This window comes from Limulus polyphemus, unplaced genomic scaffold, assembly GCF_000517525.1.
Source record: "Limulus polyphemus unplaced genomic scaffold, Limulus_polyphemus-2.1.2 Scaffold989, whole genome shotgun sequence".
NCBI lineage: Eukaryota > Metazoa > Arthropoda > Merostomata > Xiphosura > Limulidae > Limulus > Limulus polyphemus.
Window position 1 is genome coordinate 193,378 of NW_013666599.1, and position 17,213 is coordinate 210,590.

The window sequence follows — 17,213 nt, forward strand, 5'->3', positions numbered from 1 at the left end:
GATATGTAATTAAAAATTGTTATTTTTACGGTTGATAATCTTGTTTTTCTTGTGCCCAATAATGCATAATTTCATTTGATAAACACGTTTAGATTGAATGGTAATTTATAATCAGTCACAAGAACGTCGAATCTGAATCACTTGAAAAAAACACGGGGGTGCTTAACTTTTTTCCAGGTGTATACATTAAAAAAAACATGTGTACTACAGATGAGCCTAATTTCTACTTACCTTAATCAAGTCAATACCAAGCAACTTTAAATAGCCTGAGTAAAAATACCTACTGGTTACAAGTTAATTTCACTTTATCACCTGAAAACAGGTTTGATTCAAAACGAACAACAAGAATATCAGTTATTGTACCTAAACATTTAAAACAATGAAAGAAAACTTTACTGGCATACATTTATTTTCTACTTTTCAAGTAAGCATTTAGCAAAGAAACAGTGTGATCTTTACAAGTGCTTGTCAATTAAAAAAATCAAAACGTATCCTCTTTGATATTCATGGTAGGAGGATACAGAAAATGGTTTTATTTTTGTTTTGTTTATTTGCAGTTAAGCATAAAGCTACACAATGGGCTATCTGCGCTTTGCCCACCATTGCTATTGAAAAACAATTTTTAGTTATAAGCCTTTAGACTAGGGGCAAATTGATTTTAAGCAATCACACTGGAATGAACATGCAAAGTGGTGTTTACAAACACTACCTAATCTTAACTGTGCACAAAACTCGTTCTCGAGACAGTCCTACAGTCAACTTGGAATGAAAACAAGTTGATTAACAGAGGCTATAAACTTTATATTAATGAATAGTGATTTATCAGACTACAGTTTTCACCTCCTACTGTTTCTTATTACATATTCAAGAAAACAAAAATTGTTAAAAACAGCAGAACAAGCAAAGAAACTGCAAAAGATAGGTTCTGGGATTCTTAAAAGCCAGAAAGCAGTACAATTGAAGTATAAAACAGCAATTAGGAAAACTGATTTGTGAACAAGATTAGAGGTATCATTAAAAACCATCTAATTTACCCCCCCCCTCTTTCTATATATACAGTATTGAAGAGTGACAAAAGCCATAACTAGTGAAACTCCTTTCTACTGATTACTCTTCAGAGAAAACAAGATCATGACAGTCAAAATATAATAGAAGATTACGAGAGTCACTAGATTATATAATTTATTAAGTTCTAAATATAACATGATCATAATGAGCTAAAACTTTATCAAATGCTTTATCCGAAGTCACATATTACATGGCAAGAAAAAGAAAGTTAATGAAAGAAATAAGCGACCTGATAATAAATATGAATCTGATATACCACTGGGGTGCCCATTACTGACTTCCTGGATGAAGAATTGATACAGTTGAAACTGAAGCACACAGCTAATTACTAAAACGAGTTTGTTGCCTAATGACTTTATAATGCTTCTTATCGCAAAGGCAATATTAAATATCAAAAAACAAATTATTAGCAAGTAAAACAAGTTCATAACTACGTGAAGGTGAATGACACTAAAAAGTACAATTTTAACATGGAAGTAATGCATGTTTTATTTTTTTTTAAATTATGAGACAACTAACAGTGCCTTTACAAATAAGATATTTACAGAAAGGTATGCAAGTTTTTTTTAACATCCCATGACTGCTGCACAACTTATAGGACAGGCTCAAAATTCTTATAGGGCATTTTCATCTGCCCAATTTAATGATGTTTTTTTCGGTAGTAATTGGGGTGGTATTTCCTAAAACTTTTAACTCAGAATAAGGAATAAAAAATTACACATCAAACCTTTAATGTCTTCTTTCTTACCACAAACACTAGCAAGTAGAACATAACTAAGTAGTGAAGATGTTAATGTTCTGTTATGATAACTGTAGAACTTGTTGCTAGCTATTTGTTCTCTGAATTATTCAAGCATAGTATGGTATCAGTCAGTGAGAAAAAAATATATTAAAGAATACCATCAACATGAATTAAATTCAGAACATCAAAACAGGTTTAACTTTCTCATCTGTTAGAACTTTACTCAGACTTATCTATGAGAAATAACATTTATCAAAATGGCTAGAAGCTATTAGCTGGCAAAAAGCCATTGGGGTTCTAGTGTTTAGCCAATGACCATCAAGGAGCATTAGCAGTTTTTTTTTTGTCAGCTGATAATCCTGGCATGATTATGAATATTCAAACCAGTTGTATACAAAATAAAGAGTATAGCAAAAGCTTCCTTCTGGCTTTTCTAATTTTTTTTTTTTTTTTGCAAAATGAACAAAGTCAATTTCATATCTTGAAAAAATGTCATGATTTAAGGTGAAGTAACGATAATTATATAATTGTAACTTTATTTCAAAAGTTTTTAACCCAAAAATATTTTAAAATTAATACTTTGTCATTTTTAACATTTATTTAATGTAATTCATGAAGTAAACAATGTACTTGACAATTTTAAAACTGATAAGAAACTATCACCCTCTGACAATATATTATTCATATCTTTTCAAGCATTTCCTTATCTTTTTTTGGCTTAGTGTTTGTACGTACGTTGGTTACCACCCTTTTGTTATGACGTTAAATGGTTTGATCCCTTCCTAATGAAACACAGCTTTGGAAACAGCTATTAAGAAAGTTTAAATATAATTGGATAGAGCAAGAATTAGACTTTTTTTTATGTAACAGTAAAGTTAATAAGGTGGTTTGAGTAGTATTAGTAGTTTCGTGGTAAAGTTGCTATATGGAGCTCCTCTAACAGTGAAGGCATTCAATTGGAAGTTCTGAAGACTTTTGGTTTTGTGATTGCATTGACTAACTTCTACAAGATCTATTATGCAACTTAATCCAACTGGACTTAACTGGATGTTTACTCAAACCATTCAGCTTCCAGATACTCTTATTTTATATTTATAATAGGTCCCTGTGCTTCTGTGCACTGTAATTTATTGACCAGTAAGTCATTATAGTGTGCAATAAATGCTAAAGGTAAAATGTAGTTGTTTGTTTAATTAATTATTTCTATGGAAAATAAGTAAAACTAGTGATGCATGACAAAAAATTGTTGCTGGGATATTATCATCATATAATTACTAACATTATTGTACTTATCAGTAATTTAGAACACTGGTATAAAAAAAAAAGGAAGGAGAAGAAGGATTAAGCAACCCATCTGACCATGCTTTTCCGTATTTAAAATGGCCAATTCTAAGTTTCTTATTTGGAAGAGGAGGAAGAAGAAAAAAAATCATATTATTCCAAGTCCTCTGAATAAAATAGATCTTTCATTTATAACACCAAATGAAGTTTTAAATATACTTAATTTATAAGTACGGTAAAGTTCTCAATTATCGCATGAAAAGTCTGTCAGAAATAAAATCTAAAGTAAAATTTTGATTTAACATAAAACTGTAAAAGAAACCTTCTTGCTAATCATTGTGGTTGTTATGATAATGCCATTGCTTCTGTATATACTTGCTCTATTAACAAATTGTGTAATATTGCTTAATCAAATGGTTTTAAAGTTTATCACTTAGAGCATACAGATTTATCTATTTTAAACTTTTACTAAATCAGAACATTTCGTAAAAGCAAAAACTATTGTGGTAACTATGTTAATAAATAAACAATTCTGTTTTGGTTCAAACATTTCTTAAAATGCAAAATCATAATAAATGTTGGTTCAGGTTATAAAGTAATTCAATTAAGAATAGCTACAAGTAAAATCACTTAGACTATTTAAAACATTTATGTACCATCTTGCATGACATTACGATAATTCTTTGTGGATCAATAAGTGATAATTTCTTATGTGGTTATAATGATTTTTATAAATACCAACATATTGCCTTCTGTTAATAACAACAACAGAAACTTCCTCTCACTGTTTTTAATGGTTATTTAGTTTTATAACACATATCAAGTAGGTAAGGTATAAAGGGATCCACCAGCATTTTAAGTTTAAAAGGTAATTCACACTTATCAAACTACAGCTAATAATAATAACAATAACAACAACCTATTATATAAACACACTGGAAGAAAACTACTTTTACATTCTCCACTGAGAACTGTTGCTCATACAAGAATTTTCTATCCTAAAACAGCTAGTATATAAAAAAACTGTTACATTCGGTGTTATTAAAAAAGAAAAAAATTACTACTTCATACTATTTTTACTTACCCCTCTTGCAAGCCTGGTGTTCAATGTGTCAAGTATGTTAAACTCTAGTTCTTTGACATGATAGCCACACTGGTTGGTGAAAATTATGGACACAACGATCTGATTACTGGAGTTTGGAAGCACCCTAGTTTCATAGATCTGAAAATGGAAGTTTGATTCTATTAAAACAAATAACTCATTACATATTAAAGTAGCAGAATTTCGAACTTTAAAAAAATAATGAAATGAATGTGCAGTTTTCTCAAGACTAGGCTGATCACTGCGTAAAGTTTTTGTGACAAACAATATCATAAGCTGACTTAAAATTTAATTGCCCTCCATATACATTTAATCAAATTTCTTCAAGAGGAAAAATACCCTAAATCTAAGACAATACGGAATGTATGCACAGTATTTATAAAATACATTAAATGAATGAGTAGTTTAATAACAAAAATTATCAATACATTCAGCTTTAATAAACTTGATTCATATGCATTTCATATTCACCATCTGCAGGTTACTGCAAGCTATAGAACACTGTAATAAACTGTCACGTTTTAAATAATTTTAACTTATGAGGACATTAATTTCAAAGTGAAAAGTGATTTAATAATGCTGGTATTAAATATTTAATAATACACCAATTGTACATATTTTTAGTAACCAAAAATTTCAAATTTTACAAGCACTGACTGTACTCGTCCTTAAATGGTTAAAGCAGGACACATGTCAAAGTGCCTCATCATGGTGTAAATTTGAAAAATTGTCACACACAGTTTATTCCTGAAATATCATATCTTACTTGTAGAAATGATGGATGTCACTGGTGGACTACATATCAGTGATCTTCAAATGCTTTTAAGAATGTTTTACCTCAATGTATTTTTTCAGTGTAAAATAATTTTAACTTCACATACTAATGAACTTAAAAGGCCTAGCATTGACCTGGTGGTTAAGGCACTAGACTCAGAATCTGAGAGTCATGAGTTCGATTCCCTATCATCAAACATGCTCGCCTTAGATACTGCTGACTAGCCCAGTCACCTGAGTGTAAAAATTCTTGGCTTATAAAATTACAGACTAATCGGAACTAGGATTGTTAAAAGAAAAACAAAAAACCTAATGAACTTGAAACTTTTTGTTTTAAGAAAACTTAATTCCATGTATTATTTTTTGTGTTAACATAATTTTAATTTTTCCCCTGTATTCTTTTAGGACCTTAATGAGTATTTTTGGTTTAATACTCTCACATCATGCACGTATTATTTATTATTATTTTTCTCTCTCTTTTTTTTTTACAAAAAATTATTGCTGAAAAATCTAACAAAAGATAATTAACTGAGACATCACAGGGATACTCATTACTATGAAGTATAACAGAAGTTTTCTATTTATGTATATATATATGTATTATGCATTACTTCCTTTAAGACCCATAATTTATTTTTGTAAAACTTATTAATTCTACTTAGTTCACTTTGCACAAAGTTACTCAAAGGCTATGTGTGCTAATCAAACTTACATTTGAATTGATAAGACTACAGGTAAGGCAGGTAAGTCAATATTACCCTCTACCAACTCTTGTCAAACTGAAAAAATGGGATTTCTACCACCACTCTTATAACACAACCATGGCTACAAAGTACAGAGCACAACTTTATTTTGGATGTGACTGTGCAAGTACCACAGAATCTCAGATCGACAGTCTACCAAGCTAATCAGTGGGCCAGGCTTGGGTGAATGTGTAACTAGTTAGTTTTTTTAACTGTATGATATGTATGTTAGTCATGTGACATAATTTTACTTAGCTTTGTAATATCTGCTGTCAAAAGTGTGTTCATGTAAAATATAGTTTATTAATATCTTTAAGTACTTAGGTACAAATGCATTTTCATATATGTATATGTTATAAAGCCAAGTCAAAATTAAAACCAAGAAATCATGATGATATTTTGATATGTTCTCCTAATATACACTCGCATATAGAAGTTGGCAGGCCATACCAGAGTCCCTTTTTTTTATATTGGTGTGCATAGTACACCCCTAAGTCTATTTACACGACTGGAACACCACCAGAAATAAAACTGGAAATAATGATCCACACATTTGTATTGGAGTTTTTATATTTTTACTGAAATCAAGAAAAGTTTTACTGAAACTGTAAAGCATTTTGAAAGTTCATTTATCATCAAGTCTATAACTCTGTGTAAAAATGAGATAGATATCAGTTGTTTTAATTGAAAACTCAATACAGACAGAACATGTAAAAACTGCATAAGAGAACTGTTAATTATCTGAATAGTATACTGTACAATGGTGAATAGTAAACATGAGTGTTCTTTAACACAGATATTCCACAATATTCAAACAAAATAGAGCAAGTTTTGTTCTTGAATAAGGGTATACAGGTTTCAGTTGCAGCCTCATTTACCAGCAATTTCTACTTCATTTGAAGTGACCAATTTGAAGATCAATAACTTTGAACTACTTTGATACTGAAGAGAGAAGCGAGTAGCAGTATAATAGCAATACACAAATAATGTTCTCATGAAATCTTTGATGTAAATTAAATTACTCAAGTAATTTTTGGAAACTTGATATTTTTAGTAAAATAACACTCAAGTTTCATATTATTTCATTTTATGAGCAGGACCTCAAAACATTTCATTTTATTAAAAAAAGATAATTTCTAATGTTAATGATTAATAGCGGCCAGAATTGTTATTGATGGTTTGCTGCCTGTCTGGTTATTTTACAATTTGTACAAGTAAAAAAATTAATAGCTCTGAGTTTGGTTGATAGGTTTTCTCAAACCTTGTACATTGTTTTGGAAGGAAACAAGTCTAAGATGTACAGTAGTAATACAAATTATGTAAAAAGTATAACAAAAACAAATCTCCAATGAGTGACCTAAATGTCACAAGAAAGTATTTCTTTCTGATTATCAAAGGAAAATTAGGAACTTACCAGTTTCATATTTTTATCTTCAGCTAATAATCTGTATTTAGAAGCTGGCTGTAATATAAGAAATGTAACCATTTATAGAAATTTAAAAGAAATACCTACAGGTTTGCAAAAATATGAAAAAATCCTTGTATCTTAAGTACTTTTTTTTACTTTAAAAATGTTTACTACTTGCAATTATGCTGACCTAATACAATATTTTAAAGAATAAAAATATTTCACAACTAACTTACTGATATCATTATACTTCATGCTAAATAAATATCTAAAACTTGAAAAACGAAAATTTAATTTAATACATGAATATATGGACAATATTATGAATCATAAACAAAATTTTGTTAAAATAAGTAAAGAAGTGCAGACTCATAAGTATTTATGTTTTAATTACTTTTAAGCCATTAGAAAAACATAAGACAATAGGAATAATTCATTAGCCCTCTGGATATGGCTAGGTTTCAGTGCACGTCACCTTTTTTACAGAGTTGCATTCAAAATTTATTTAAACTACTTTATTAACAATGTATATCAAAAAATTTGGCTTTAGTTACAAAATCAAATTTAGATACAAGCTTTGATTTTATTTCAAAAGGGAATATTTCAATAAATTCTCAATTTTCACCTTTATCATGTAACCCTTGTTTGCTTCAAATTGCACAATTTAAATAACCTTTCCACCCCTACTTTAGCTTCTGAGTTATGGCAAGTTACTAACTTATAGAAATTGCATAATCTAACTTTAATCTTCAAGAGAAAGAGATGATTTTAATTTACTGATGTAGGTACAATGCTAGCTCATTTTCACAACAACCGTTGAATTATTCAACATACAGATTCAAAGTTACTACCTTCAAGTTCAACTGGATCAGCTAAGGCAAATATTCTGATACAAATTCAGAGCTTAATAAACTGTCATGAGCCTGAGTGTGTTAAAAATAAATATCTGTAATTTTCTGTTACAATCTGCAGTCATTCTAGAAAGGAAAAAGGATAATTTACACTTCAAATTTTTATGGTGTTTAACTGTTTATGGTGTCAAACTGGCTGAGCCTAATATAGTGCTATGACAGAAACACTTCATATTTTTTATGGTGTTTACAAGGTCAGTCAAACTGGCTGAGCCTAATATAGTGCTATGACAGAAACACTTCATATTTTTTATGGTGTTTACAAAGTAGTCAAACTGGCTGAGCCTAATATAGTGCTGTGATAGGAAAAATAACAGAAAATATATAAAATTTTACTGAAAGAAACAATATTTATTAAGGAGGTTGTAGAAGTTATGCAAATGAAATAAAGAAACTATAATATGAAAAAGGTATTTTCACTCTTAACATGAAAATCACCTTGCACTAAAACTAGTCAGAGTCAGACTCCATAAATTGACAGACAAATATTTAGTAAAAATACTCAATTAAAAAATCTGATTTTTTTGTGTACAAAAGACATGCAATGTTTATTAAAAGCTTGCAAAATTTTGTGAAGGTAAACTTGCTACATTAAAAATTACAGTGTGTATTATTTCGTGGTAGTTGCAAGGTTAATCAAAATGATCAAGTCCATATACAGAAGGTTAACTCAACTTTTTTGTAGATACTCAAACAGCAGAATTAATTTTATTAGAAAACCATTCATGGTAGTAACCAAGGTGTCTAAATTTGGTCCTATATTATAAAACCTAGTCACTATCAAAATAATGCTACCAAGACAGTACTGTATTGTGAGCAATAGTTTCAAAAGTCATCATATAGAAACTAAATACTGGTATGAACACTTTACATACCAAAATCTAATGTAATTAGATATCTTGAGATAATTCATACAAATTCTTAGAAATAAATTACAAACTACATACAGGCATAGAGGGAGTCATTGGTGTTTGTGCCAGACTGGAACCCGGTTCTTTTGATGGAGTTGCTATACCAGGAGCTTCTTCATATTCTGCCTTGTCTTTTGGACTATCTTCCTGTAGCAGAGAATCATGGTGTTCTCGTACTTTCTTTTTTTCCTTTTTGCTTTTCCTTTCCTTTTCTTTCTTCTTTTTCTTTGTTTTCTGGGGGTAGCACACAAAAACTTATAAATCTCACTCAAATATTAAATAAAAATTACAAATATATATATATATATACACATATACATAAGAAATATATGTATATACACACACACACACTTGAAGATGTAGACCAGCATATCAAAATATATTTCATTAACATAAAAGTAGAACCATAATAACTACCACAGAGTTTGTATCACTTTAAAAAAAAATTCCAGGTTAGGTCAAACTTATTTGATTTAATAGGCCAATTGTTAATTTTTTACAAAACTTTAAAACCATATATTGCTTTAAGTCATAAGAGAAACAAATATCTTTTATACCTTGTAAAACACAGAGTAATGTCAACTGTATACAAATTATACAGTAGATTTAATGTCATGGAACTACTTAATAAATTTATTGATAAATATTCCAGCAAAATTCAAAGTGAAAGCTACTATATGAAGATGAAAAGCCATCTGTCTGTCACACCGATATCTCTGCCATTGTAATACTGATCAACATTCAAGTTACACGAAACCACAATGCAAGTTTGTTTTTTTTAAAATTATTTCAGCCATATATATATAAAATGGATGATGTGCTACTTTGGGCATATAGTTCGATCTGAGGGTAAGGTGGTAGAGAACATGATGAGTAATAAAACTGAATTGGATATACATACACTTCATGCTTGGTATTGTTGGCACACAAAAAATTATATTCATTGGCCATTCCCCATTATGTTTGCTTGGTTGTCAAGGAGACACAATGCAATATTACCAAATTGTGTCCAATCAGAACCATTGGCTACAACTCTATACTAACCCGCATGTTTTACTTGCAGCTCATCTCAATTTTTAAAATGTCCAAATTAAAGTGTGCTTCTTCAGCTCAGTAGGCTAACAAAGCCAAAACCAGGAAGACAGTCCAAAGAGAAGACCCTGAAATTTATAATAAAATTAACCGTTTTACCATCACAGTTAATAATTTGCAGGGTCATACAGCTGACCAAGTAGGAATATGTCTTTGAGAATTGGTTTTTCACGTTTCAATCTATAAGGGTTTTTCAAGAAGAATATTTGAACATAACTTTAAAAAACATACAGAAGTGAAAATGCTAATCAAGCAATATTTAACAGAGATGACCAAATATACACAAGAAATGTTGTTTTGTGAAATACAAAAAAAAGGACAGTCACTCTCCATACATATATTTTTACTACATAATTCATTTTTAGTAAACAAGTCTGTTTGTTACTACAGCTGTCTTGGTGTTGTAAAGCAACAGCAATTGAGTAACAAAGCAAAAAAAGTTGTTTATTACTACAGCTGTGTTGTAGAGAGACAGCTATTCAGTAATAAACAAAGAAGGAGTATCTTTGACAATACTGCTGTCATGCTGTTGTAAAGAGACAACAAATCGGTAATAAACCATAAAGAAGTCTGTTTGTTACTACAGCTGACTTGGTGTTGTAGAGCGACATCTATTCAGTAATAAACCAGGAACAAGCCTGTTTTTTTTGTTTTTTTTATAAATGTTCATACATGATATTAGGAAAACACATAGATTAAAAACCAATTTAACACAGAAATACAAAACCTTATAACCCAAGCACTTTGGAAAGTGCTTAAGTTATAGGGTTTTGTATCTTTGTAAAAATGCTAATAAACATTTTGTTACAATGCATTTTATCACTGAGCATGTTCTTTGGCATTATTCAATAATGTTTGCTACAGGCTAAAATTACTTTGACACAAGTTGTAGGTCTAAGTTCACAAACATTGCAATACAAAGTGTGAGATGTGTGGCTAAAATTTCTTCACAAGTCTAATCAATCAATAAACAATGCTAAATTGCAGAATAACTGAATAGATGTGATAACTTTCATTTTTAACACTGAACTGAATATTCACTGAAAAAACTCACTATCATTAACTGCTCATGTTTATAAAGTACTTACTCTTTTCTCACTACACAAATTTTTCAGATCATGACATCATGTGCTCTCTAGTAAACATCTAAATTAAAACACTAAAAATAAAGCATACAACACTGTCCTTTTCTGATTCTTTTCAATACAACATGTGGCTTTTCCCAAAACCAGCTTAAGTTTGGAAATCATTCTTTCTTGTGGTAGGGATTGTACAACAATATCATGTCACCTGATGGAATCCAGTCTTATCAGCATAAACATCATAGCAATTTTTCATTTTATCACTATATGACTTGTCTTACCCAGGTAAATTCACATATGACACCTATATTCTTTAAGTCCATGAGAGCTTTTCCAAATATCAATCCCTCATGATATGCTGGAGTGTTTTGGTTCCACTACGACCTAGTGACTACATATAAATTTACTCTAAGTCCTGGTATGAGTAGTTCATCTTGTAGTGGTGCAATGATCATACTTCCTGTTGTCACTTATCACTATAATTTCAACGTTTGGTGTAGTAATTGCCATGCATACCTAGGGATTTCCAAGTCATAAACTGCAAAACTATTAGAAGCTAGCAAAACTTTGTATTCACTTTTCTGTATGAAGTCATTTCCCCATATGCACTATTCCTCAATATCAATTACTCGCACATCACGAGGTTTAGAGAATCTTCCTTCAGTAACTTCTTACTTACCTCTTGCTGGAACTTTATGTCCACCTACTGTTCACATCAATCCTTCTTCTTTCTTCATCTATGAAGGCAACTTCCCACCTTTAATTATCAAATAAGGTCAAATAACTAGCTGTAGAACCAGTGTTGATCAACATATTGGAAGGTTTTCTATCGATAATCTCATGCCTTATGGATAGTTTTCCTCAAATAATGAACTTCTTAGCTCATTTGGGGCAGATAGAGCATTCACAGCAGAGTTTCACCCTATAATTATAGCCAATACCCATTTTTTTTTGTTTGTTTGTTTTAATGTCTGGTTGGTATCAAAGACTCATCCTCAGAGTATTGTCTCCTTGGTATATTAACAGATGTTTACTCCTCACAGTTTCAGTTTCGCACATTTATAATAGGAAGTTCCCTTTTACTGACAATCTTTGGGAGGAGTTATTCCAAAAAAGCTTTTGTTGGCAGTTCCTGGCAATATATCCTTTCATGTTACACTTTAAATTGTCTTGTGGCTTATTTCCTTCATTCAGTGTGACTAGTTGTTTAACTAACACTTTCAGTTCTTCTTGATTACTGTCATGGAGAATTGATGTTTCAATACTACTTGATCTGACAATACCGTAACTTAAATATCTATTGTCTTGTGGCTTATTTCCTCCATTCAGTGTGACTAGTTGTTTAACTAACACTTTCAGTTCTTCTAGACTACTGTCATGGAGAATTGATGCTTCAATACTACTTGATCTGACAATACCGTAACTTCTATATGGTGTCTTCAGTTTTTTTATCTGCTATTTTAATGGTTTCAAGTTCAATCGTAAGATCCAGAGCTCCCATCAAAAATGTACACCTACTTTGCTTATTCCTGATTTTTATATCCTCACTTATGGCATCTATAAATTGGTCATATGCCAACAAATACATCTTTATGTTTGGACCATTTTGGTAGTCTTTCCAAATCTTCCACAAGTTTAGCTAAGGTTTCTTCTTTCCTCTGTGTTCCAAATACATCTTTCTAGTGTGTTACTCCAAACCCGTTGGATGAGGTAGCTACCAATGCTTAATTGCCATTATGGGCTCTTGGCTGGAAAGTTTCTTAACAAAATTAAAATTGTTCTTTTTAAATGGGCAGCAAGATGAATAGCTAGTTGTTCACTATTACATCCATTCACTCTGTAAATGATTTTGAATTGAAACTGATATGCCTCCCATGGTACCTTTTTATCATAGTCCATTAATTTCTCAAATGGCTAGCTAAGTTCTAGACCTTAATTTGGTAGCGTCATGGCTGCAGTAGTCCGGGAAGGTCCTTGAGTCACAAATAGCAAAGTACCAGTGGTAACAGGTGTAGACTAGATAGGTTCTTCTATTCCACATTTAATGGGATATGGTGGTTTAGATTGAAATCCTTGGGTGGATGCAGAAAAAGGTGGTCAATATCCTTTTGCTCTTTTCACTCTTGTTGTTGTAATTTCTTTCTTTGTTGATCTTGTCTTCAATTAGATTTATTCTTATTCTTAATTTTTCTTTAAGTATTATGTCTTTTTCTTTGATCTCTTAAATTACTGTCACTTATTTTTTGTTCTTCTTGACTTTCTTTAACTGTTTCATCATTTCTAACCAAGTTTTGATTTTGCTTCATGATTGGGTTGTTATCTTGAAATTAAGTCAATGTTGAAGTTTATTTTCCCAAAATAATCCCACTTCTGACACATCAGTGTTGTAACATTATTTCATTGAGCCAGTTCTTTTGCATTATTTGGTACAAATAATGCCAAATCCAGTCCATGTAACAATAACAAAGTAACTTATTTCTTCAATGACGTTTGCTACAGGCTACATTCACTTTGACACAAGTTGAAGGCCAATGTTCACAGAAAACATTTCAATATACACTGCAAGATGTATGGTTAAGTTATAAATTTCCTCATAAAGCTAATCAACTGATAAACAATGTTATCTCACCAAGTAACTGACTAGCAGTAAAGATGTGTGATAACTCATTTCTAACACTGAATAACCTTTCTGATAGTGAACAAAATCATTCACCAAATACTTCACTCATTACTGTACACCACCGATTTTCCGGCACCTCCTTTAATCTGGACAAAATTCCCGTGACTGCCAGACCAGTTCATTGGGCAGTCACAGATGGTATTGCGCGTGGCGTGTACTCTTTCTGGATGGGCTACTTACATTTTAAGTAGGTACATCACTCTCGTGAAAATTTTCTTATAAATATTAAACTAGTGGATCAAATTACTTGAATTTTTTCATGAATGTTGCCAAGAATATGTAGTTTAACAAGATACAAATATTTAGTTTTGATTTTTTCTTCAATTTTTTAACAGTACAGAATGTTGATAATGGTGTATGAAAATTCAAAATATAACGTACTTGAAAACAAAAATTTTTATGAAAAAATATTTAAAGTTGTTTATTTAAATTTTTTTATTTATGTCAACACAGAGAATTTAAAGATGGCGTCATGTTCCTCCGTCGCAAAATAGTTAATTGGTGGTGATCCCTCGGTTTTGTACAATTCTTAGCTTATTTTGCTTACATTAAACCACAGCTATGGCTTGTAAGTAATGTCCAAGTGACAGTAGTGGTGTCAAGTATAAGCACAAGTCTATATCGATACAAGACAAGGTAAAACTGTTGAAACAAATTGAACATGGTGTTTACATTTCTATCAGTCCATGGTGCTGTAGACACATGGGAAAGGTATAATTAGTGGGTGAGGGCTGTATTGTTGAATTATTATTATTATTATTATGTGACCTCTGTTGGTCCGGCAAGGCTCTGGAACCAAGGGTGCCGGGAAATCGGTGGTGTACCTGTATATATATATTAACTACTTATTCATTATTTATACTTATATTGCACTCACTTTCTACTTAATACAAGAATTTGCAAGATCATAACATTATGTATCCTCTAAATATGTATCCACCTAAATTAAAAAATTGAAAATACAGCTTACAATACTTAGAAAAAACTTCATTTATGCAAAGTATATGCATAACATAAAGTAAAATTAAGCTAAAAATGTTCTTATTTTGATTTAAATTGCTTCCTGGAGAAACAGAAATTGTAATTTACCCAAATTTCTAAAGTAGAACCGATTTATGAATATGAAGATTAATACCTCTGGTTTTGAGCTCATTTTTTCTTCCTTTTCCTGTTTAACTTTCACTGAATCAAGATTTAAATCTGAAGGAGGTACAGGAGAGCTAGAAACTTTAGCACCTAATTCACTGTTTGGTCTCTGCGACGAGTCATTTGGAGAGAGCCAGAACTCTATATCATCCAGCTGTAAAATAGTAAAAATATGTATATTTCAGTTACTAAATAGAAACTCCTCTTTACAGAAAGAGGATCATTATTCAACAGAAGTAGTTTTATCTTGCTTCTAACATTTTTTATTTTGTAAATGGCAAAATTTCAAATTAATAAAAATTCTTCATTTATAATATTTACCAGGATATAATTTCTCTTTCATATAATAATAACATTTTTTATACCTGTCCTTTGGTGTTTTCAGCATTTTTCTGCTTCTCTGTCTGTTCATTTTTATCTGCAGATTCTGGTGATAACCCATTAGTAACAGGCTCTTCTTTGCTTTTCTCTTCAATTAATTGGGATGAAACCAAGTCAGTGTCTTCTTCTTTTTGCTTCTTTTTTTTGTGCTTCTCCCTTGATTTATCCTTGACGAAAATGAAATGATATTATTTGACAACACAAGTTTTAAAGTTATTTGAATTATTTACGTATGCATTTCATAAATGTTATTAATGAGGCTACTATACTGTGCAAAAAAAAAACTACTTCAAAACAAAAATATCAACAACTATAGCATGGAGCCACTGATACATTTATAAATATATTCTTAAAAACAACAAAGATTTGAATGTTAAGTTATGTTTTAGAGCTAAGGTACTATAACCGGTAATGATAATTTGTGTCCTAAAGAAAATGAAACATGCAAGATATCAGAATATTGTAGAACAGTGAACAAAGTATCATCAGAAAGTACAGGAATATCCTAAAAACCAATATAATGATCCCTGGATCATTGCTATAACTTTTGAACTTCATGCATAGTACATAGCTGTGACCCAGTGATTAACTTTATTACACCTGACCAATAAATCCAATGGGTTCAAACCCATAGATGCTTATTTACACACTTGGAATTTGTATTGTATTTTGTATATAACAAAGCTAGTAGGGCTGTCTGCCACCATCAATAATTTTGTACTAATGACCAGACAGTAGGCAGTCAGTTAATGGAACCTCACCATCCACACTAAGGGATTGACTGTCACTCTTATAATGCTTAAAGAACATAAAGCTGAGAGTATGCTTTGTGATATTGTTCTGATTCAAACCCAGCTCTCCAGCTCCAAAATGCAGAGCTCTACTAGGGGACCAACCCACACTTACACTTTGGAACATAAGAAAAATGTATATGACAACACCAAGTGGTTAATCCATGCCCATTAATGTAACAAGTAGCAATAATGGCCTCAATACAAGGTGAAAAAAACTAGATATTAATCCTTTAACCTCCATCATTTGAAATGTTTATATTACCTTCTTCTCTCTTGTCTTTTCTTTATGCTCTTTTTCCCCTCGACGTTTCTTCTTCTTTTCATCTTTCAAGTTTACTTTTCCAGGTGCATTAGTACTTAATGGAGAAACTGGATGGCTTTGGACATTATCTTCATTATTTAATGGTCTGAATAGAAAAAAATAATTTTTTTTATAAAACTGATATAAATTTTATATAAATTTACTATTTCATACACATTTCTTTATTAAAACCTCTTTAATGATTAAAACACAAGTTCTATTTGAAACTAAAATAGCTAAAATCTTATAAAGACAAGAAAATTAATTTTTTTATTCCTTAAAATCAAAGTCTGTATTGTAATTACCTAACAGCACCTAATGCATCACATTGGCTAAACAAATAGGTCAGTGATGCCAAGGTTCAAGTACAGCCACCCATAATTTAGAAACATGACAAGAGAGGAGATAACCAGTCAGAAAAACCTGTTTCCTACATAAATGTTCTTAAGTTTTAAGAAATTTTGATTTCCCCCATCAAATAACCTACAAAATAAAACTATATGCAATGTTCAGATTTAGAATTTTGTTTTGATATAAAGTTCATTAATATTTGTCATGGACAAAGTAATAATGAAAATCTAAACTGCTAATTATAATTTTGATCTTCCTCAACTTGTTTGTTTGTTTTGAATTTCAGGCAAAGCTACACGAGGGCTATCTGCATAGCCATCCCTAATTTAGCAGTGTAGGACTAGAGGGAAGGCAGCTAGATATCACCACCCACCACCAACTCTTGTGCTACTCTTTTACCAACGAATAGTGGGATTGACTGTCACATTATAACGCCCTCACGGCTG

The 17,213-nt window shown here is 30.9% G+C and overlaps 1 protein-coding gene across 1 annotated transcript in view; it reads right to left on the reverse strand.

The window, feature by feature from the left end:
• The window catches only part of LOC106461571 (AP-3 complex subunit delta-1-like), a 98,576-nt gene that overhangs the window by 7,764 nt on the left and 73,599 nt on the right, over positions 1-17,213 (reverse strand). The window contains exons 21-26 of the mRNA XM_022388573.1: positions 16,378-16,522; positions 15,306-15,488; positions 14,930-15,094; positions 8,977-9,174; positions 7,125-7,172; positions 4,176-4,313 (exon numbers count right to left, since the gene is read on the reverse strand). Coding sequence (XP_022244281.1) covers positions 4,176-4,313; positions 7,125-7,172; positions 8,977-9,174; positions 14,930-15,094; positions 15,306-15,488; positions 16,378-16,522 — 877 coding nt within the window. The remainder of the gene's footprint in view (positions 1-4,175; positions 4,314-7,124; positions 7,173-8,976; positions 9,175-14,929; positions 15,095-15,305; positions 15,489-16,377; positions 16,523-17,213) is intronic.